The sequence below is a fragment of the Rutilus rutilus genome, assembly GCF_951802725.1.
Source record: "Rutilus rutilus genome assembly, chromosome: 1".
Classification (NCBI taxonomy): Eukaryota; Metazoa; Chordata; class Actinopteri; order Cypriniformes; family Leuciscidae; genus Rutilus; species Rutilus rutilus.
In genome coordinates, this window is record NC_140209.1 from 21,227,766 (window position 1) to 21,249,491 (window position 21,726).

Sequence of the window (21,726 nt, forward strand, 5' to 3'; positions counted from 1 at the left end):
TTAAGGTGAATGATCCGCACGCACACAAATCCTCTTATCTCGCTGAAATCTTGACGGATTTACAAACGGTTTGGTTTCTTACAAACGTTATTAACGTGGCTATAATTCCGAATGCTTGAACATGTATGTTATAATTTTTCATATGTATGCAGTGTATGTATGCAGTGTCATAACTACATCTCTGACGTTTATAACAAACCAAACCGTTTGAAAATCGGTAGAAAAATGAGCAAGTTATGGTTATTTAAAAGTACATGCACCATTGAAGTAGTGAGCGAGTACACTGTAGCAAGATGGCCGCCACGTGCGGACGTCGACCTCCATTGGCCAGCAGTGCGCACGAGACATCTAGCCTTTATATATGATATCTATGGCTTTACTGATGAGATGCGCATAACAATATCGTGCGAATATCGTGCGCATAACAATATCGTGCGAAAGCGAATATCGCCCATCCCTAAAATGTATGATACTGGATATCAAGGGTAAAACTGTTAATAATGTAGACAGACAGCAATCTCATTCAATGTCAGTCATGTGTGCAGTGAAATATAATTTAGTTAAGCATTTAAAAGTTTAAAACATGGAAAGCTCAAAAAGCAATCATATCCGGATGCTTCATGAATTTCAGAACTAAAATGAAGAAATTGCTCTTAATTCAAGCAGAATCAGCAGAAAATTAAAAAAAGGAAAATAACAATGAGATGATGATAAAAAGAGTAGAGTTTAATCAATATTACATGAAGCAAATACAAACATTAAGAAAAAGTGAAAGCGAATTAGACAGATCTCTCTCTTTACTGACTTATAAGAGCCAAAGCATCTCAAGAGAAGAAGAAAAGAGAAGAGTCCAGTTTCAAAGATACATGAACGTATATCTTGCGTTTCCATGGAAGAGTAGAAGTGGAAGAGAAACTAGATGTTCTAATAAAAAACAATGAAAAACGATTTAAAAATATATATCAGATTCATGTCTCTATTAAAAGCGTTAAGGCCTCTTCTTCAGCTCCTGAACTTTGACTCCAAAGGTTTTTCCAGGGTGAATTTTCTGATGCTCTTTCAGTTCATCTCTTTCTATCATCCGCAGTAAAGGACTTCCAGCACTGAAACACACACCGCCGTGTCTTTTCTGCTGTAATATTCAGAATGAATATTCTCCTTTGTGTGAATCTTCAAGTGTTACTTCAGGACTGATGCTCAATGAAACTGTTTACCGCACTAATCACAGTTAAAAGGTCTTTCTTCAGAATGAGTAGATGTGATTTCAGAGAGAAAGCCTGAGCCGCTTCTTCCCAGTGTGAACTCTCATGTGAATCTTCAGACTTGATTTTCATGTGAAGCGTTTTTTACACTGAGGGCAGGAGACCGATTTTTTTGGCTTCTGCTTTTCCTTTCTTGTTCACGTCCATCAGGTCTAAAAGAAACATTAAATCAAGTGAGATTTCAAATGAGAGACAAATGCGAAATGAAAAGTGAAGCTCAAAGTCAAGATCACTGATGAGTTCAGTAGTCATTTCAACCCCATCATATCTGGTCAACAACTGCTGTGCACAATTATGATCTATTTTTATATCATGAAGATGATTTGTGTTATAAATCACTAGTTTGGTCATGGAACTCTAGATCTGTAAGCAATCACATAATTTCCAACACCTTTCTAACATTAACAGATAGTGGTCGACCGATATATCGCCAAGGCCGATATATCCATAGATATCATATATAAAGGCTAGATGTCTCGTGCGCACTGCTGGCCAATGGAGGTCGACGTCCGCACGTGGCGGCCATCTTGCCACAGTGTACTCGCTCACTACTTCAATGGTGCATGTACTTTTAAATAACCATAACTTGCTCATTTTTCTACCGATTTTCAAACGGTTTGGTTTGTTATAAACGTCAGAGATGTAGTTATGACACTGCATACATACACTGCATACATATGAAAAATTATAACATACATGTTCAAGAATTCGGAATTATAGCCACGTTAATAACGTTTGTAAGAAACCAAACCGTTTGTAAATCCGTCAAGATTTCAGCGAGATAAGAGGATTTGTGTGCGTGCTGATCATTCACCTTAATGCACAGAGCACTGTGACAAGATGGCCGAACGATGATGCCGGAAGTGACTGCGCCATAATACATCTAGCGTTTATATATGATATCTATGGATATATCGGCCGATATTTGGCGTTTTTTTAAATATCGGCATCGGCCGATACGTTTTTCTGATTGGCCGATGTGTTGAAAGCGGGACTTTTATTTTGACGGCGCTCCAGACTTTTATTTTGACGGGCGGTGCTGAGAACACCGGTGCCTGAGAAGAGAACGGCAACGTCAGCCCCTCAGATCAAACAGCGCTCACTCACATTCTCCGTCTTCATTTACGATCTCAGTCAGTCATATCTAATACTTTGTTAGATAGAACTGGTAAACAAAGTAAGTAAATATTAACTTATGCGAAGTAAGTAAAGTAAAGCGTTTGCTTTTATATTATTTGTAATAGAAAAGGCAAACAATCAGGCTAAAATACTTTCTCATTTGCCGTCAACATTTAGCAAATACGCATCTACGTCATTTAAACATATCTCTGAATATCTAATAAACATTTAATTTCACAAACCTTGCAGATTTAATTGAATCCAGCTGTGTGATATCTTGTGAAGTGTGCATTACTGTCTGCAAGTGACGGTCGGTCCGTGCGAAGTGAGTGAATGCGAACAGAAGATCAGCTTCACAGGAGACGCCATCGAAAAACTTTAAATCCTTCATTTTAAAATATGCTGATATATAACCAGTTGCCAACTGTGTCATATTCATATCGTTTTCACTGTGCTGTATGTAAAATTAGCGTTACCAGCATGAAATTACCAGATTACTGAGTGCCCTGTTAGTGTTTAGGCTACCTTCTTTTTATTCACATATTCATATATTTCTAAACAATTACTTAGTCAAAAATACTGCAATAGGATTGCAAATTTAAGAAGTTGCCATCTAAAGTATAAAAGCATGTTTATTTAAAAAATGTGTTTTATAATTTATTTATAATTTATTAAATATTGATTAAAATAAATATATTTAAAAATATCAGCTTTATATCGGCCATCGGCCACCCTGCTCTCCAAGATATCGGCATTGGCAATCAAAAGAACAATATCGGTCGACCACTATTAACAGAGGAAGAATCTGGAAGCTTCTCGTCTCTGTATTCTTTATAAGCACCAGAGCAACTACAAAAATATGAACTAGTTAGAAAACATGAAAATACTGTTTGACGTTTTATCATCACCATAATAAGCAGTGTCAGAAAGAGAAAGTTGCACAGCGCTGCTATGTATATTGTCAGAGAGTGATTTTGCAGTGCTCTGAACAGACAAATCACATGTTAAAATCAGACAGATTTTTTTATATCACACATTCATGTTGGGTTGAACACGAGTTAATAGAAACCAATCAAACAACAAAATGTCTGTTGCTCATCGTGGCTGTTAAGAAACTAATGAATGAATGAGGCATTTATATAGCGCTACTATTTACTACTGTACACACCAAGCGCTTTACAATCACATCAGGTGTCGGCCTCATTCACAACCTGGATGATTCAACAGCAGCCACAGTGAAACAGCGCCAACTATAGGTGGAGAGGAGAGATTTGACTGTGACTAACTTACACAGAAGAGGTTTTGTTTCTCAGCACATAAACATGAACTTCTTACCGTGATCTCAGACTGTGGCGATGTGGTTTCTCCACTGTATGGATCTTCATGTGTATCTTCAGCTGACTTTTAATAGAGAAACTCTTTCCACACTGATCACACGTGTGCGGCTTCTCTCTGCTGTGGATCTTCTCATGTGTTTTCAGATTTGCTGGCTGACTGAATCTCTTGTCACAGTGTGAACACTTGTAAGGTTTTTCTCCAGTGTGGATCCTCTCATGTTTTTTCAGATTACCTGACACACTGAATCTCTTGTCACAGTGTGAACACTTGTAAGGTTTTTCTCCAGTGTGGATCCTCTCATGTGATTTCAGATGTGATGAATCACTGAATCTCTTGTCACAGTGTGAACACTTGTAAGGTTTTTCTCCGCTGTGGATCCTCTCATGTGATTTCAGAGATGATAACCGACTGATTCTCTTGTCACAGTGTGAACACTTGTAAGGTTTTTCTCCGCTGTGGATCTTCTCATGTGTTTTCAGATTTGCTGGCTGACTGAATCTCTTGTAAGGTTTTTCTCCAGTGTGAATCCTCTGGTGCAGTTTTAAACTGGCTGCTGTAATAAAAGTCTTCTCACACTCAAAGCACATGTACTCTCTCACACCAGTATGAGTTTTCTGATGTATATGTAAAGTTTGCAGCCATGAAAAACTCTTTCCACACACAGAACATGAATATGGCTTCTCCTTCATATGAACTGTCAGGTGTGACTTCAGGTGTGCTGCCCGGGCAAATGTTTTGCCGCAATGATCACATGTGAACGGCTTCTCTCCGGTGTGGATCCTCATGTGACGTTTAAGGTCTCCTGAATGGACGAATATCTTCCCACATTGATCACATGAGAACGGCTTCTCTCCAGTGTGAAGTCTCATGTGAATCCCAAGACTTTGTTTGTATGTGAAACTCTTTCCACACTGATCACACGTGTGTGGCTTCTCTCCGCTGTGGATCTTCTCATGTGATTTCAGAGTTGATGACTGACTGAATCTCTTGTCACAGTGTGAACACTTGTAAGGTTTTTCTCCGCTGTGGATCTTCTCATGTGATTTCAGATTTGATGACCGACTGAATCTCTTGTCACAGTGTGAACACTTGTAAGGTTTTTCTCCAGTGTGAATCCTCTGGTGCAGTTTTAAACATTTCGCTGTAGTAAAAGTCTTCTCACACTCAAAGCACATGTACTCTCTCACACCAGTGTGTATTTTCTGGTGTAATTTTAAACTATACGGCAGTGAAAAACACTTTCCACACACAGAACATGAATGTGGCTTCTCCTTCGTATGAACTGTCAGGTGTCTCTTCAGGCTTAATGACCTAAAAAATGCTTTTCCACACTCATCACATGAGAACGGCTTCTTTCCAGTGTGTATCCTCATGTGACGCTCAAGACTTGGTTTGCTTGTGAATCTCTTCTTACACTGATCACATGTGAACGGCTTCTCTCCAGTGTGGATTCTCATGTGATTCTCAAGAATACGTTTGCTTGTTAAACTCTTTCCACACTGAGTGCAGGTGAAAGATTTTTTGGCTCTTCTTTTCTTTAAAAATGTCTTTTTAGTCTTTGAGCGACTCAAATGTTTTTCTCCAGATTTGACATGATGTTCCTCCTCCACTTCACTCAGTTCTTCACTCTCCTCCTCCACTTCACTCAGTTCTTCACTCTCCTCCTTCTCTTCACTCAGTTCTTCATTCAGTTCTTCACTCTCCTCCTTCTCTTCACTCAGTTCTTCACTCTCCTCCTCCACTTCACTCAGTTCTTCACTCTCCTCCTTCTCTTCACTCAGTTCTTCATTCAGTTCTTCACTCTCCTCCTTCTCTTCACTCAGTTCTTCACTCTCCTCCTCCACTTCACTCAGTTCTTCACTCAGTTCTTCACTCTCCTCCTTCACTTCACTCAGTTCTTCACTCTCCTCGCTCTCTTCCATTAGCTCTGAAATTAAAGAAAAAAATTCAATTGCATTTCCAGTACGTCTGTCACGTTTAGTGTCTGTGTTCATGTTATGTTTGCCTGTAACACCCAGTTTGCTCACGTGTCTCTGTGTTTTAATCCCTGTCTTGTTAATTAGTTATTAGTTCATTTGTCCCAGCTGTGTCTCGCTTTCCAGTCTTCTGTTCTGTGTATTTAAGCAATGTGTTTCAGTCTGTTCCTTGTCTGTTGCTGTTGCTATATGTTTGGTTGTTCTGTTCATGTTTCTTTTGTTCCAGTTTGTGAGTATTAGAGTTTAAATAAATTATGCTGCAATTAAGATCCTGCATTCTTCCCTGCTTTAACCAATGCGTGACAACATCCAAATTCAAAGAGAGAAATATGATTATAAAGGATAAACTGAGCCCTAAAATATTCCCATCATTTTGATGAGATTTTATAAATTAATTATGCATGCAATCTCCATGAATGAGGAACATGGATCTTCCAATTATTACTTTTAAAACATTATAGGCACAAATCCCATGTTTCTGGGTCATATAATGGTACATGCATTAATAGGGTCATATAATGGTACATGCACTTTTATAAGTTGATTGTACTGAAATGTGTGTTGGCAGTGCCTGTACACAACCATCATAAAATGATAAAAATCCATCCAGTGTTTTTTTTATAATCTTCTAACGTCACAAAATCGACGCCCCTCCCACGATTGTTGATTGACAGCAGCGTTTCAACACAGACCCCGCCCTTGCTTGTGAGCGAGCTGTCAATCATAGTCCGCACGTCATTGTTGATACGCTGGAGCAGAATGGCGTCTAAGCGATTGTGGTGTTCTGTTCTTGGGTGTAATAAGGAACACAGCAGTCATTTTGATGTTCCTAAATCCGAACCGCTGAAGACATAGTGGCTGAGTTTGTTTTCAAAAGGAATATTCCCCACGATCAACGTCAATGCTTTCATGTTTGTGCGAATCATTTCACACATTTACACTCAGGGTACATTACAGCGTGTTTTCTATGTATGGCGTTCTCAATATAATTCATAAAAATCCCACGTTTATAATGAACAACACGTTATGGTTATTGTGTTATTATTTCAAACGGTGTACGAACAGAACAGAGGGGCGGGGTGAGCAAAGCTCATTATCATTTAAAGACACATGCACTTAAACAGCGTGCTGAAAACAGAGCTGTTTTAGACCAGGTAAAATTAGTGTTTTCTTACAATACTAATGAGAATTTTTCTGAATCCTGAATTTCCTGAATAATCATATTAGCTTGTACAAAAATGGCATTATATGACCCCTTTAAAAAGTTTTACGTTTTTAGTTGAAGATGGTATTGTGTAAACAGCCTCTGAGGCTGTGGCTGGAAGTCAGTTGTAGTTCTTATGTTTCTCTTTTCTTCAGTGATTCTGCTTGTTAACAGCAGATGTTCATCACTAATACTCAATCATCAGCTATTGAATCACTTAATTATCTAATTAACTGTAACACTGCTTCAGTGTTACTCCAACACTGGGGAATTTACCGTGTATTAAAAAAAATACTCTAAAACTGTGAGAAAATCAATGAATCTAAACAAGCAGTTTTGTGGTTGCACCAAATTTGAGGTTGATATCTCAAAAATGAGCTTCCACTAGATGAAATGTGTCTCATTAATTTCCAATGCACTCATTTTTTTACTGTGAATAATATGAGTGTGACTATTTTTTCTGGATCATTTAATCTTTTTGAATAATGTCCATGATTTTTGTGTGTCTGTGTGTGTGTGTGTGTGTGTGTGTTCACAAAGCAAATGGCCAAACCTTTATCAAGTGAAGGATTGTTTGTTTCTAATTAACTTCAGATGTATTTGTAACTTATCAACTGTATTCTTTTTTGTTTCTTAACCCCCTGGGGTCGGCGGTATCGACGGCGATACCAGCTCGCTTATTTCCTTATCAGTGCAAAAGAGATTCAAAATAGTCTGTTGATTTTGATCTTTCATACTTATGTTATACATCAATCAATCCTGTTAAGTGTGCATTTTTTTGTGTATACTCACAATAAAAACAAACTGTTGTGCTTTTCGACAAATAAAGAAAAATAAACATGATGCGAGTTCTGCTTTCTCTCTGTCAGTGAATTCCATTCTGAAACGCATCCGAAAATGAACCGTAACTCAGCGAATACTCAGTCAAACAAGCATACAGACACACAGGCATGAAGCTTGAATTCTCTTCTTTTAAATTAAGTAATTATTATAAAAAAAACAAATATTCTAAGTTTATGTAATATGTATGAAAAGAGAGAGATGTCAGTCTTTCTCATCTCAGCTCATTAAGTTTTAATGTGACCCCGCCCACGGAGCGTGCGCGCTATTCAAACGCAAATGATCTGAGGCGATCCACGCAAACCTGTGAAACGCCCACAATGAGCTGGATAACACACACCGCGAGTTCACTTTCAGACTCATGTACTTTACAACGCTGTGAGGAATAATACTATCTTAATAATAATCCTGGAAAATTTACCTCAGAAGTGCTGGAAGTTTCATGTGGAGGAGCAACGGATCCGGCTGAGGAATAGTTCAGTTCTATATTTGCTTTGTTCTAATTGCAAGTGTCTGTACACGCAAAAGGACTGTCTAAATAAGAATCACATTTCTGTGTGTGCGTGAATGAACGCACAGATGTGCGTTGTTGTGTAGCTACTACAGCTGGCACAAATACTGTTTAACCCTCATGTGGTGTTCGGGTCATTTTGACCCGGAGAGAATTTTCTTTTACCCCAAAATACTAGTTAATGTTATCGCTTTGAACTTAAACTTAGTGACTCTATTCACAGATGGTTTAACTACTTCTCAAATGTTTTTTGACAATTTTCTTACTTTTTTAGGGGGGATTTTGTCACCTTGTCACCTCAGAAATGACCGGACTACAAAAAATTGCTTATAAATCACTTGTTATGCAATATTATCACCCAATTTTGGATTCAATCTTTTTGTCAACTTGTTCTCTTTCAATTAGGACTGTTTTTTTTTTATTTCTATTTGCATCTGATTAATCATAGGCCTCGTTTATTTGACAGTAGGGATCTAATTTTTTGAGTAAAAAAAAACATTATTTTTGAATAATTTTGGAAATTTTAAATAAAATCGGAAAAAAATTGGCACTGTAGAACACACTAGTCTACTTTAATATTTCACCAGGATTTTTGTTTTGAAAAACTTTTATTTTGTACAAAATGGCACATTGTCACACTTGTAGTCTTCCCGGTCAAAAATGACCGGCCTACAAATAATTTTTTATAAATCACTCTTTATGCAATATCACCCAGTATTGGATTCAATCTTTTTGTCCACTTGTTCTCTTTCAATTAGGACTGGTTTTATATTTATATTTGCATCTGATTAATTGTAGGCCTTGTTTATTTGAGAGTAGGCATCTCAATTTTTGAGTAAAAAAAAAAAAATATATTTTTGAATAATTTTGGAAAAATAAAATAAAATCTAAAGAAAATTGGCACTGTTGATCACATTAGTCTACTTGATTTTTTCACCAGAAAAAAAAAAAATTGTTTTGAAAAACTTTTATTTTGTACAATATGGCACAGAGTTACACTTGTGGTGTTCCACTGGGCCATTGAGGGCCATTGTGGGCCATTGTTTCAATGGGCCATTGAAAGTGAATGGGAGAGACCAATGCAAACAATGAATGGAATAACACAAAATAGGTATCATTTTAAAGCTTATTAATTTATAAGCTAAGATGCTTTTTAATGCATCTAATCACTTTGATCAACTCCTGACGAGAGCTGAGTTACCACTCTAAAACAGAGTGTACCCCCCGCAGGCGCCACCTAGCTGCGAAATAAATAATCATAATATTTTTCAAAACTATTACCTTGATCAACTTAAAATAGGTGTCATTTGAAAGCTTAGAGTCTGAAATTTACAATGAATGTAGCCAATTTGATAAACTCCTAAGTAGTGCTGAGTTATTTGCTGATAAATAGAAAATAAAACAAATTGATAATTTATAAACTACTTTTTTGTACTACATTCAGCAATATGTCAAATACATCATACAGCTCAGATAGTCCTGTGTCATATGTCATTTGAAAGGTCTCAATGAGTAGAATACAGCAAGCTTAATTGTTTCAGGCTTTTTGCTAAACTTGAGCGAGGTTTTTGTAAAAGAAGCCATTCAAGAGACCCATGTGTAAACCATACATGGATGATGGAATTTTAGACACATTTCCGCTCGTAACTTCATGAAACATGCTCCGATGGTGGAAATGATTTTAAACATAAAATAAAAGAATTGGTCATTGCTAAGTGCAGATGTTTTGATAATTCCTCTTCCACTTAATATCATTATCAATATGATATTATTAATGTCGTTTCTGTGAACAGTATTATATTGAGTATTAGGTAATACCTAAATGTTTATGCTGCTGTATTCTTTGTTGTATTTATTGATGATGTTGGTTTTGTCTGTGGTTTGTTATCTGTTTAATCCTGCTATCTGACCCTGTCTTGACTATGTCTCACTTGTAAAAGAGGTTTTAACCTCAATGTGACTTTCCTAGTTAAAAGTTAAATAAAAAAAATAAAATAAAAAAAATGACATCATTATTTACAGCAGATGATTACCAAACTCCAAACTCAACATAATCCATCACTCAGAACTAAAGATATTCCTCATGGAGTTCTAACACAAAAAATACCACAGACACACAGACTCACATAGCCAAGCAAGGTAGCTTAGACTTGGCCTTTTTTACTCGTATCTTCATGAAACATACATCGATCATGAAAAATGACACATCGTTATTTACAGCAGGAGCTCACGGTTAAAAAGAGCCCAAACTCAATATATTCCAGAGCATAATAGGAATAGGGAATAAGACTTCTATTCTTCAAAGAACACCTTTGGACCAGATTCTGCTGGAAGGTAAGCATAACTTTGGTTCTATAGGTGAGAACTTGTATACATGTATTGTGACACGTTGGGAGTTTAATATTCCTAGGCACGCTGATATATGCTAGACAAGCTGAGGGGATTTAATCCTAAGAAACTGACCTGACAGCACAAGGCTATTCTAGATAACTTAGGTTAGAAAGAGGCTAATCAGGAGATGAGATAATATCAGATCTCACAACAGAATGAATGAACAGCTTTTACCAAACTCTATACTGAGATGAGTCAAAATCGACTTCAAAAATTGGATAGATTATAAAGTTTTTAATGTAAAACACTGCCACTTCAAATAAGCTTAACTTGCCAATTTATGCTCATATGTTAAATATATACAGGCTATATTCAAACTAATGAATCCTTAACTTTGAAATAAATATGATTAAATGTATACTTTAGTTTTTACAAAGAAAGATTACATTTGAAATATTGTTAAAATTTTAATTGTTGTTGTAATTGTATACTAACCTTTTTAATAAAATAGCAAAAATCTATATATACAAGGATAGATGTAAACAAAATCTTAAAAGGTCAATATAAGCCTTATTTTTATTGTGTTTTATTAGTGACACATCTGGGTAAATAAATGTGAAAATACAGTATAAGAACAATTAACTGCACAATTACTAGAAATGTTTACCTTGGATATTATAGAATTTGCAAGCACAATTTGTGAAACAACAACAACAACAACTGTGTTTCCAACTGTGAACCAATTGTGTATATATATATATATATATATATATATATATACTGTATATTGTCCTTGCATTCTTTCTTGTGGCTCAGTCACACACCTGAATGAATGGCTCATTATGTATGCAGCCTCATTATGCAGGGGAATTGTCTCCTCAGGTGTGAATCACGCCCACCCGCATATTGCCTTTCCAAACAAAAAGTGTCTTACAGAATTTAAATCAATGTATTGTTTCATGTGAATGATTAGGGAGGATGATTTTCACATCATTTTGAAGAAATAACTCTAGGCGACAAAATGCATTATTCAGAAGTCTTGTGGACACATATTTAGTATGTGTTTTGTGGCCTTATTTCAGAAACTTTCATTTTTAGTTTTTTCAATAACCATGCATAAACATTATTCTTTCAAAAATACAAACATGTACATGTTACTCACATATTATGGTAGCCCTGTTTGTGCTAAATAGAGTAATTACACCTTTGCCATTAATATGTTTATAAGCAACTAAAAAAGGCACAAATAAAATATTTAGTTGGACCTGATGTTGACAATCAATATAACAGTTTCTCAAACCTTCCTTTACTGACCATTTGTGGTAAACAAACAATAAAGAAAATATTCTTATATGTTATAGTTTACCCGTTTGTCTAAAACTGATGAAATGCTTGAATGTTTCTAACATGAATGTTCTTCAGCATCATGAATGAATGAATGAATGAATGAAGAATAAACACCAACCTCTTTGTTCTTCAGGATCTTCAGTGTGTTTCATTCTGCAGGGTTCTGGATCACTCATGTTCTCACTTTCCTCTTTAATAAACTCAGTCTTTACAGATTTCAGCTCTTCCTGATGCATTGTGCTCGTCTTCACTTGTAGACTGATGGGAATATTTCAGCATTTATTGGAGAATTACAGTAGGAGGAGCTTCACTGATGATGTGATTGCTGTGGGAGGAGCTTCACTGATGATGTGATTGCTGTGGGAGGGGCTTCACTGATGATGAATTCCACTGTAGGAGGAGCTGAAAATCAAAGTTATCAGTTACTGAGTTTATTTTAATACTAAATGACACATCTAAGCATTTATGTCTGCATCTATAGAAACCAACAATTACTCTCAGTCTATTGACACCAATGAAATGAGCTTTAAGTGCCAATTTACAGGAGATCTGAAGACATCAGCATAATAAATTAGGTGAAAACAGGAACTATTGTCATGAAATAAAGAGTGTTTTCAGCAGATCTGTTAATATTGATGAGCCTCAGACTATCAACACTCATTCAGCAAGCCATTCAGGATCATCAGCAGATCATCTCACTTTATTCTGAGTGTTTGCTGTTAGAAACACATTATTTGAGTCAGGATGATAAAAGCCCATTAAACTGCTCAATTGAAAGATGATAGTTTTTTCTCTCAATATGACATGGATAAAACATCAATAATACAAAAATAAACAATAATGCCACTCATCTTCAACCACTACAGCTGCATAACTAGGAACTGAAACATGGTTTGATTTAATGATAACTACATTCATTGTATTAAGGTAATTAGATCTCTAACACCTAACAGTTTTTATGTGCAGAGACTGACAATCTTCAATGACAATTAGATGATTATCTTTGTTTAATGTTGCGAACAGCAGCTTAGCTAGTTATATTCCTTTTGCTTCTCTGTTTTATCTCGGGATGCCCATCATGAGGTAACTAGAGAGTACGTCAGCTCCAGTCTGGATCCAGCCTCTTATGAAGACTTGAGATGCCCAACACCTGTGAAGAGACCAACTCTTGACAGGACTTCACGTTGATTCAGAGTTGGCGTTATCTGATCTCATGAGAATACGTGTGCATTTTTACATAAAGTGTGGTTATACCACATGTACATTACGTACACATATGTATGATTATGTAATTGTAAAGTTAGTATAACTTTATTATTATTATAAACATCATTGAATGTAATTGAAGTGTTTTGTCGTGTTGGAGCAGGGCTTTTTACATGTCTCAAAAGTAACAGATAAAATTGAAATATTTATAGACAATCTTTTAGTTGAACGACGCCAGAGAAGTCCATAAAGCCAAGAAATTCTTGTATCGCAGAACAAGGCATCTAGATTTCTCTATCAAGAAATTACTGGTTGTATCATTGATTCAGTGTCATTTCGATTATGCATGTTCTGCATGGTACTGTGGATTATCAGTTAAACTTAAAAACAGTCTGCAAGTGATGCAAAATAATGTTATCCGCTACCTGTTAAATGCGCCCCCTCGGACTCATATTGGTAGAGATGCTTTTAAAAGGGTTAAGGGTATGACTGCTGCCGGTACATGTTAGAGTGGAGCAGTTAAAGTTGAATCACATTTATAATGTTATAAATGGCTCTGCTCCCAAATATTTACACACCCTTATAAAAATGGTTCATACTCAACATAATCATAATACTAGGGCTAGTGTCCGTTCTTGTAAAGAATCAACAATGCAGCTAGAAGTTCTTTTTTTATACAGGTATAAAATGCAGATGGGCTTTTAGACAACAGGTTAAGGCTTTCTTGTGGAATAGAGTAGCCGACCGTTTTATTTAGAGGTGAATTTATTATTTTATGTGATTTAAGATTCTCTGATTTTAGAATGTTTTTTGAACTTTGGATGTTTTGTTTTAAATGTTTTTGTCTTCGGCTTGTAATAGGTCTTTGTTTTGTGTTAAATGTTTTAACACCATGGACCATGTTGGAAATAAGTGTTTGCACTTTAACATGTTATCCTTTGGATTATGTTGTCTGTCTAATCCAAAATAAATCAAATCAAATCAAAAGAAAACGGAGAAGAGGAAGACGAAAACAAGCAAGGACCCATCTTCATATTACATATCAATGTTTTCAGTCACATTTATTACTTGCCCGGCACGGTGCGATGGATTCAAGATTAATACCGTTCCCAGTTATCTTAAAACCATACTTTATTGAGATAATCTCGCGGTAACTAAAGAGCCTATCCTTTAGTCGTGTCCTCAAGAAGTTAGATGATCAGTCTATACAAGTTAATATTCTATTATAAAAATTATAGATTGATTACCTGTATTATAAATCTATCTTTTTTAGTACTTCTTAAACCTTTTTTGAAATATAACAACAACCTTGTTACATGCTGCCTCTTTGGCTAGGCTATATGATCAAATCAGAACACATGGTAATTATTCTTTTATCAAAAGAATGCTCACCCCTCGTGCGTTTCTTCCAGAAAGGATTTCCTGATCCAGGCAGAAGAAAACTGTAGGCTACTCAATAATCCAAGGTTCAGTCAGATGATTATAGTAAATGTTTTAACAAACTTTATTCAAATAATCAAATGAAAAGAAAACTTGTTACAGATTATAAATGAGTACTAACTAACAGATGTAAAAATAGCTAAAGCTAGTTGACTTCTTGAGTCTAACAGCTGGCATACTAGATTGAGGGTAGCAAGGAAGAGCAATAAAGCTTCCTTTGTTTGCTTCTCACATAGTCTAGAATTCGGCTGGATTCAGGTCCTGCCTTAAGATTGTTTTCCACTCACATTTTACAGCATAGCTCTAAGCAGACTTCCTAACCGTCTTTCATTCTAACCTTCCTCAAAAGCTCAAACATTTCTGCTTCTGACATCTCACAGAAAGTGGGTGATTTCCTGTTCTGTTGTTTAGTTCCAGAAACAGCCGTTGCGTATAGGAAATGTCATTCTGATATGGGCCTCTCGCTACAACGGCAAGCAGATGATACGAGTTCTCAGACAAATGTCTCCATGAATAAAGTCCACGAGTAACTGAATAAAAAAGTTAAACATTGTAAGAGGGTTTATGTCAGAAAGCCAATTTGAATAACCCAATAGTGAAATATTACATTTGCAGGAGAGATTTTGGATCGCTTGACGCATGATTAAAACTTGCATTGCCCCAATGACAGGGACAGTGTAAAAGGCTTTGTTCCCTGTTTCTGAGCGCCGCAATTTCGGTTGAAGACCTACACACTTTTCTGTTATTTTTTCCCTTTTTTGAATTTATTGTCTTGGCATTATTCTGAATTTTTCTTAAGTAAAACGAAACCATTCTGTGGAGATTCGGAAAACTGTCGAGACAAGTCTTAGAGTGATTATTCCTAGAAATATCTTTATTTTGATGAAGTTTGGATTTTGATACTAGCAAACGCCCAGAGAAACAGATCGAGGACTGAACTGGTTAAACCCTGAAACAACGTCTAGCATCTTTAACCTACAGGTAAGGGCTATTTATAATTGCAACAGGTTGTGGGAATGAAATTACCCGAGTTACTTGAAATATGAATATTTTCATTCTGGGTTTAATACTGCTCTTGTTGAATCTTAACTTGTTAAGTTGAGGTTTATTTGTGTACTCTATTAAAGTCTCTTATTTCACTACACTGTGACTGCACTTAGTGTTTTTAAAAGACTACTTTGATTGAGTATAAGTTACTGTTGCACTTTTTTTTGAACTTGTGTATAATTAAACTTTATTTTCAGACCCAGAGGGATCCATAATACAATACAAGACACATACATAGTAATACATAAAAATAAATAAAAAGAAATACAACAAGTAAAAGAAACCTTCCACACTGTTCAGTGTCTAACAGTCTGATGATTTACTGGTTATAAGAAGCCTCTCCCTCAGAGATACACAACGGGCTCTGATTGGTCAGCTTGGCCCAGTGTGTTGTGATTCGCTAACCGCCTAGTTCACGCTGTGCGGAAACGTCACGTCCGTTACCAGTTCCATGTGCTCCGGTGTATTGTAAACACAGGCGTCAATATTACTTTATCAATTTCAGCCCGAATCAGACTTAGAGAATATTAGTGGAGAGGAATCGAGCAGAGCTTGTGCACGAACGGCTGTTACAGGACGTTTCAGGAAGGTATGTTTTTTTTTGTGTATGTCTCATACTTTTTCTATACGCGGTTATTTGTAAATGCTACTGCTGTTTATGTTAAAACACGCAGAAATATCCATGCATTTCATACAATCGTTCTACCTCATAATATTACAATCCTCGAAGGGATTATTTGATCAGCACCAAAGCATAAAACGTACATGTCGTGACACATAAACAGCTTCTGCTTTTAAAGTGGGAACTGCTCCATCTTTCAGGACAAGCTTTTGTGAACCAGATGTCTCGTGCGCACTGCTGGCCAATGGAGGTCGACGTCCGCACGTGGCGGCCATCTTGCTACAGTGTACTCGCTCACTACTTCAATGGTGCATGTACTTTTAAATAACCATAACTTGCTCATTTTTCTACCGATTTTCAAACGGTTTGGTTTGTTATAAACGTCAGAGATGTAGTTATGACACTGCATACATACACTGCATGAACAATTATAACATACATGTTCAAGCATTACTCTATGAGTAAAGCCGGTTCCTTGATTAGTAGTAAATCGCCTTCACCTGCTTTCAGATGGAGCGGCATTTACTACAAAGAGCCGTAGTTAAGTATTACCGCCATCTACTGTACAGGATGACGTCCCGACATTGCCGGGTGCGCAAAACGGTCTCTTCATAAGCCGAGGAAGACGCGCACTGTATGTAAGCACCCGGCAATGTCGGGACGTCATCCTGTACAGTAGATGGCGGTAATACTCCCAAGGAGTGAGCAGTCAGTAACAAGTAGTAGTAGAAGAAGAACGCCGTAAGCTCAGTTCTCGCGCATGCGTCCTGGCGCTCCTGTGAACTCTCGTCAGAGGCCCACATTGAGGAACACTAATAGTTGGATAAAGTCGTTATTTTTGTTGTTTTTCCGCACAAAAAGTATTGTCGTCGCATGATAAACTTAATGTAGTGCCACTGTAGTTACTTGGACTATTTTAACGATGTTTTAATAACTATTCTGGGCCGGTGAGTTTCGGTCACACTGGAAGCCTATGGAGGAGTCAAAATTCTGTCAGATTTCATCAAAAATATCTTAATTTGTGTTCCGAAGATGAACGAAAGACTTACATGGTTGGAACAACATGAGGGTGAGTAATTACTGACAGAATTGTCATTTTTGGGTGAACTAACCCTTTAAGCCCCCGTTTCACACTGAAGGGGTGTATTGTAATCTACTGCTGCTTCAATGTATATGTAATGAGTGATTATAATCAAGGTATTAATCAATATTTTTCTCTTTCTAAATATCTAATGAGTTGAATAACTTCTTTGGAGATTTTACTTTATTATAGAAGTTATCAGTGTGATCACTGAAATGTTATTTTCAAGTATTCTTTAATGTCAGTATTTGATATCTGAATGCAGTAACAGTGCTTGCCTATTTATCCCAGCTTCCAGAAATTAAATAGGGACTGGATTTGTGTTTGAGAAAGGTCTTCAACATGTTAAAACACATAGGAGTCATTAAAGTCTATAGTTTAAGGGACCTTTTGTCATTTAAAGCCTATACTTTCCATTTAGAATAAAGTGTCCTATCCTGAGAGAAAGAACTTGTTATCTTGATGTTTTGAGACGAGACTCCTGTTTATAGTTAGAGCCTGGCTAAATCCAACCTTGGATTTGGTGTGTGTCAGTGTGTGTGTTAGTCTTCTTGCTTACAGGTTAAGGAACCCCTGGCATTGTTGGAGATTGACTGAGTTGTTGTTCGGGACATACTGGCACCCAGCCACCCAAATTTGCGACCTGGAAGGTCACGACGTGAGGGTCCAAGTGTCAGCGGCATAATCTATGGAGATATGCTTCTGTCTATCTGTATATGTGTGGAAAATTACTATGTTTATCAATTTCTTGGCCAATCAGCATCATTCAACCTGTAAGCAATGACGTAGCTTAGACCTTGGAAATGGTATAACTGCTGTGATCTTTGTAATTGTAAGCGGGGCGACCTACGAACTCCTGTGTGAGTCTTGAAGCTGAACTTCTGCTGATGAAACTGCAAACTACCTTCAGTAAAACTTTTCTTCAATTTTTTTATAATTCTGACTCCGGGTCTTCTTTCAAACATCTGGTCCTTGGGTCCTAAACCGTTTACCCCTAACAACACTACAAGCGACTTTGTCGCTGCATGGCGCCAGTGGCTGGCGGTAGGGGTGTCCATGGTTAACCGATTAACCGTAAAAAATTGCGTAACCGAGTGAAACATTTTGCTCGGTTAAGTGGCGTCAATGGCATGCATTGAATTTAGTTGTAATACATTTTTGCACCACCAGAGACCGCTAGACCAGTTCTCTAATATGAAGCGGGCAAAGAAAGCGCGCGTCCGAGAGTGAAGGCTGTGCGCGAGCCAGAAACAAACATAGTATCCGCGCCACTGATGGCAGCACAACAATATCTGTCTGCAGAGCCGCAGAGCCACAACTTTAACCCAGAAGTTTTACCCCGCCCATGTGCAATTTCATCACAACAGTTTTACCCGTAGAGTCCGTTTACCGTTACATTAACCCATACAATTTGTATTATGCATTTCCTAAACATGTACTTGCTAATCAAACACTTCATCTGAACAAACTACTAATCTATAAAACACAATCGGTCTTCCGACCTTTTACTATTGTGTTGATATGCGCGAGGGAGAGAGAGCAATACAGCGCTCGTGTTGTTTGAAGGCGGTGAGAGTGCGCGCGCGCGGCCGGGGCTCTCTCACTGTTTGTTCTTATGCGCCCTGTCCACTGATCTAAATAATTAGTTGTTACGACGACTTATTTGTTCCCTCGTTTTAATAAATCGTGGACACGTTGAACAAATTCCCTCCCTCATTTTGATTTAACGAATTACAACGTGGCCAAAAACAGTTTGATACTATTAATTAGTGAATGCTAAAGACCTATTTTTTGTGAATTGGTGAATATTCAGGTGAATTATTTCGTGGCCACGAATTAATAATAATTATTAAACTGTTGTTCTTACCTGTGAAGATAGCTCTTCAGTGAAGGCCGACTATTCTCGTACAGCTTTGTATTCCTTTTTTTGGTGTGTGAATTGGTGAATATTCAGGTGAATTGTTTCGTGGCCACGAATTAATAATACCTCAGCACGTTTTACAAGACCCTTCTCGATCGCAGCGGCAACGAGCACTTTGATCACTTGATTTAAAAAACAAAACATTTCAGCGCTAGATCGCCTAAAAAAAAAACGAACGAAATGAATGCTCTGCTAGTTAACTGGAGATGTTTTGTTTATTTGTATTGGTATTCCTGCCGCGAGATGTTTCAAAAGTGGTGGGGACAATATCGACCTTAGAAAATAGTGGTGGGGACATGTCTCACCCGCAAATTACACCTATCTCGGGGTTGCGGCGCGCACACTATGGTTAACCGAGTATTAACCGCTAAGGGCCTCGGTTAACGGTTAATGAAAAACTTGAAAACGTGCAGCCCTAGCTGGCGGTGAGGTCGTTAGTGGGCTGGTTGCCTACAATGCCCAGTAATGTTTGTGAGTGACATTCATGGACGTTACTCCATGTTGTAGACAACAAATCGGTTTTCTTGCCGCTACACGCCAACATTTTGGAAGTAAACGTCTAAATATAAATGGAATTAGTAGGCTACATAAAATACATAATATTAAAGATGAATGAGAAACAGCGAGTGCTCTTTGCTATCACGGCTATTTAACTGCAGCAAATGGGAAAATACTGGTTTTTCTGAATTCACGAAACCATTCAGGCTCGGAGTCAGCACGGCCAGTACCACTGTACACGGAGACATAGGCTACATCATTGTACAGTTTCTAACTGCTAAAATAAACTTCTCATTCATCTTGTCTCTGTCGGACGCGGCACTGAAGAGTGACGGATCACGGGTACTCCACTGACTTCACTCCTATTGGTTGTCGCTCCCGAAAGTCGCTCTTCATTTGCATAAAGTTGAACAGATCTCAACTTTGTCGGGTCGCTGGACACGCCCCATCCGGTCGACTTTGCGCGTCGCTGGAAATCGCCTGCTCCCCATTGAAATGATTGTTTGTTTATATATATATATATATATATATATATATATTATTCATATATAGGCTACTTTTTTATATTCCTAGATGTATTTGTTGAACTGTTTCTTTTCTTATACAGTTATATTGCTAAACTAAAGTACCATTTTCAGTTTAGTGTTACGTTTGTGGCGAAATAATATATTACTGTCAAATGTATGCCAGATAATACAAATACTCTAGTTCACTGTTTATGTTTTATTAAGGGATAAGTCTGAAACACGGCATAAAATAACTCTACCAATTCACTCAGGGCTAGTAGTAGCTATACAGCTGTATACAGACACACACCCATGTTGAGAAGAGGAAGAGTTGCTGCATTAGAGTCATAACGTGGATCTAAGCGAGTTCACACCGGATTCACAAAAGCTCGTCCTGAAAGATGGAGCAGTTCCCACTTTAAATGCAGAAGCTGATGTTTATGGACCACAACACGTTTTATGCTTTGCAATTGTCGATGTGTTTTCCATCGCTAGTTTCTATCGTTTTATTTATGTTGTAGCAACGCGGTTTCAAACACATACAAACTTCATTTTAATCCCACCAGCGATCGTTGCATGATGGTGTTTGTTGGCATCAGGTAATGTTAACATTTTTTTTACTGTGGTAAAACCATGGTTAGTCTCGTAATGTGCTCATGGTTCTGACGACAGATATTTCGCTAGTTTTGTAGAGTGTGTGTGAGTGCTGATCAAATAATCCCTTCGAGGATTGTAATTAGAACGATTGTATGAAATGCATGGATAGTTTTGCGTGTTTTAATATAAACAGCAGTAGCATTTACAAATAACCGCGTATAGAAAAATTCTGAGACATCTACACACACACAAACATACCTCTCTGAAACGTCCTGTAACAGCCGTTCGTGAACAAGTTCTGCTCGATTCCTCTCCAATTGATAAGGCAATATTGACGCCGGTGTTTAGGCTTGTTTGAGATGAGAGCAAAATCTGCACAGAACCGATCAGCGCGAGATGCATGCCGGTTGGAAATGTGTCCGACTGCGGTTCGCCTTCTTCTTCTTCTTCTTCTTCTTCTTCTTTCTGGAGTTTATTTGGCGGTTGGCACACAACGAAATGGTGCATTACCGCCACCAACTGGTATGGAGTGTGGATCTGAATCCTAATGACTACTAATTTTATTCCAAACAAAATAAAACAAAACCGAATCAACAAATCAAACCAAAATCAACAAAATAAAACACAATTAAAAAAAAAATTAAAAAAAAAATAAGACTCAAATCCTCTCAATTATATTGATTATTCTAAGATAATGAAAAACGATTCCATTATTTTCCATAGCACTTATCTCTTGAATTTTTTCAAAAAATTTCTATTAAATCAAAATGTATTCTTTTCGTTCTAAAGTTTTGGATCATTTCCCACCTTTTTCCCTAATATTTCTTACAGTGAACCATGACGTGTTCTGTTGTCTCTTGTTGCCGACAATATTCACATC

At 37.2% G+C, this 21,726-nt stretch overlaps 2 protein-coding genes across 4 annotated transcripts in view; both read right to left on the reverse strand.

The window, feature by feature from the left end:
* The window catches only part of LOC311292136 (uncharacterized protein), a 188,706-nt gene that overhangs the window by 38,512 nt on the left and 128,468 nt on the right, over positions 1–21,726 (reverse strand). The window lies entirely within an intron of this gene.
* LOC311291869 (uncharacterized protein) lies at positions 713–21,719 on the reverse strand. 2 transcript variants are annotated; one of them, XM_084411196.1, is made up of 4 exons: positions 21,105–21,719; positions 12,047–12,330; positions 3,717–5,646; positions 713–1,414 (listed from the first exon to the last, which is right to left on the reverse strand). In XM_084411196.1, exons 2-4 carry the CDS (start codon positions 12,162–12,164, stop codon positions 1,318–1,320), a joined length of 2,145 nt encoding a protein of 714 aa, XP_084267322.1. In that variant the 5' UTR covers positions 12,165–12,330; positions 21,105–21,719; the 3' UTR covers positions 713–1,317. The 2 variants fall into 2 exon arrangements, with proteins under 2 accessions (XP_084267322.1, XP_084267321.1); XM_084411195.1 differs by lacking the exon at positions 21,105–21,719 and adding an exon at positions 14,527–16,330.

What these genes read in the sequence shown, in the direction of transcription:
- LOC311291869 (XM_084411196.1), bottom strand. Translation starts at nt 12,164, where the DNA reads ATGCATCAGGAAGAGCTGAAATCTGTAAAGACTGAGTTTATTAAAGAG. An exon ending in AGATCCTGAAGAACAAAGAG is followed by an intron (nt 5,647 to 12,046) that starts GTTGGTGTTTAT and finishes CTTTAATTTCAG; the next exon opens with AGCTAATGGAAGAGAGCGAG. An exon ending in CGCCACAGTCTGAGATCACG is followed by an intron (nt 1,415 to 3,716) that starts GTAAGAAGTTCA and finishes TGTTTCTTTTAG; the next exon opens with ACCTGATGGACGTGAACAAG.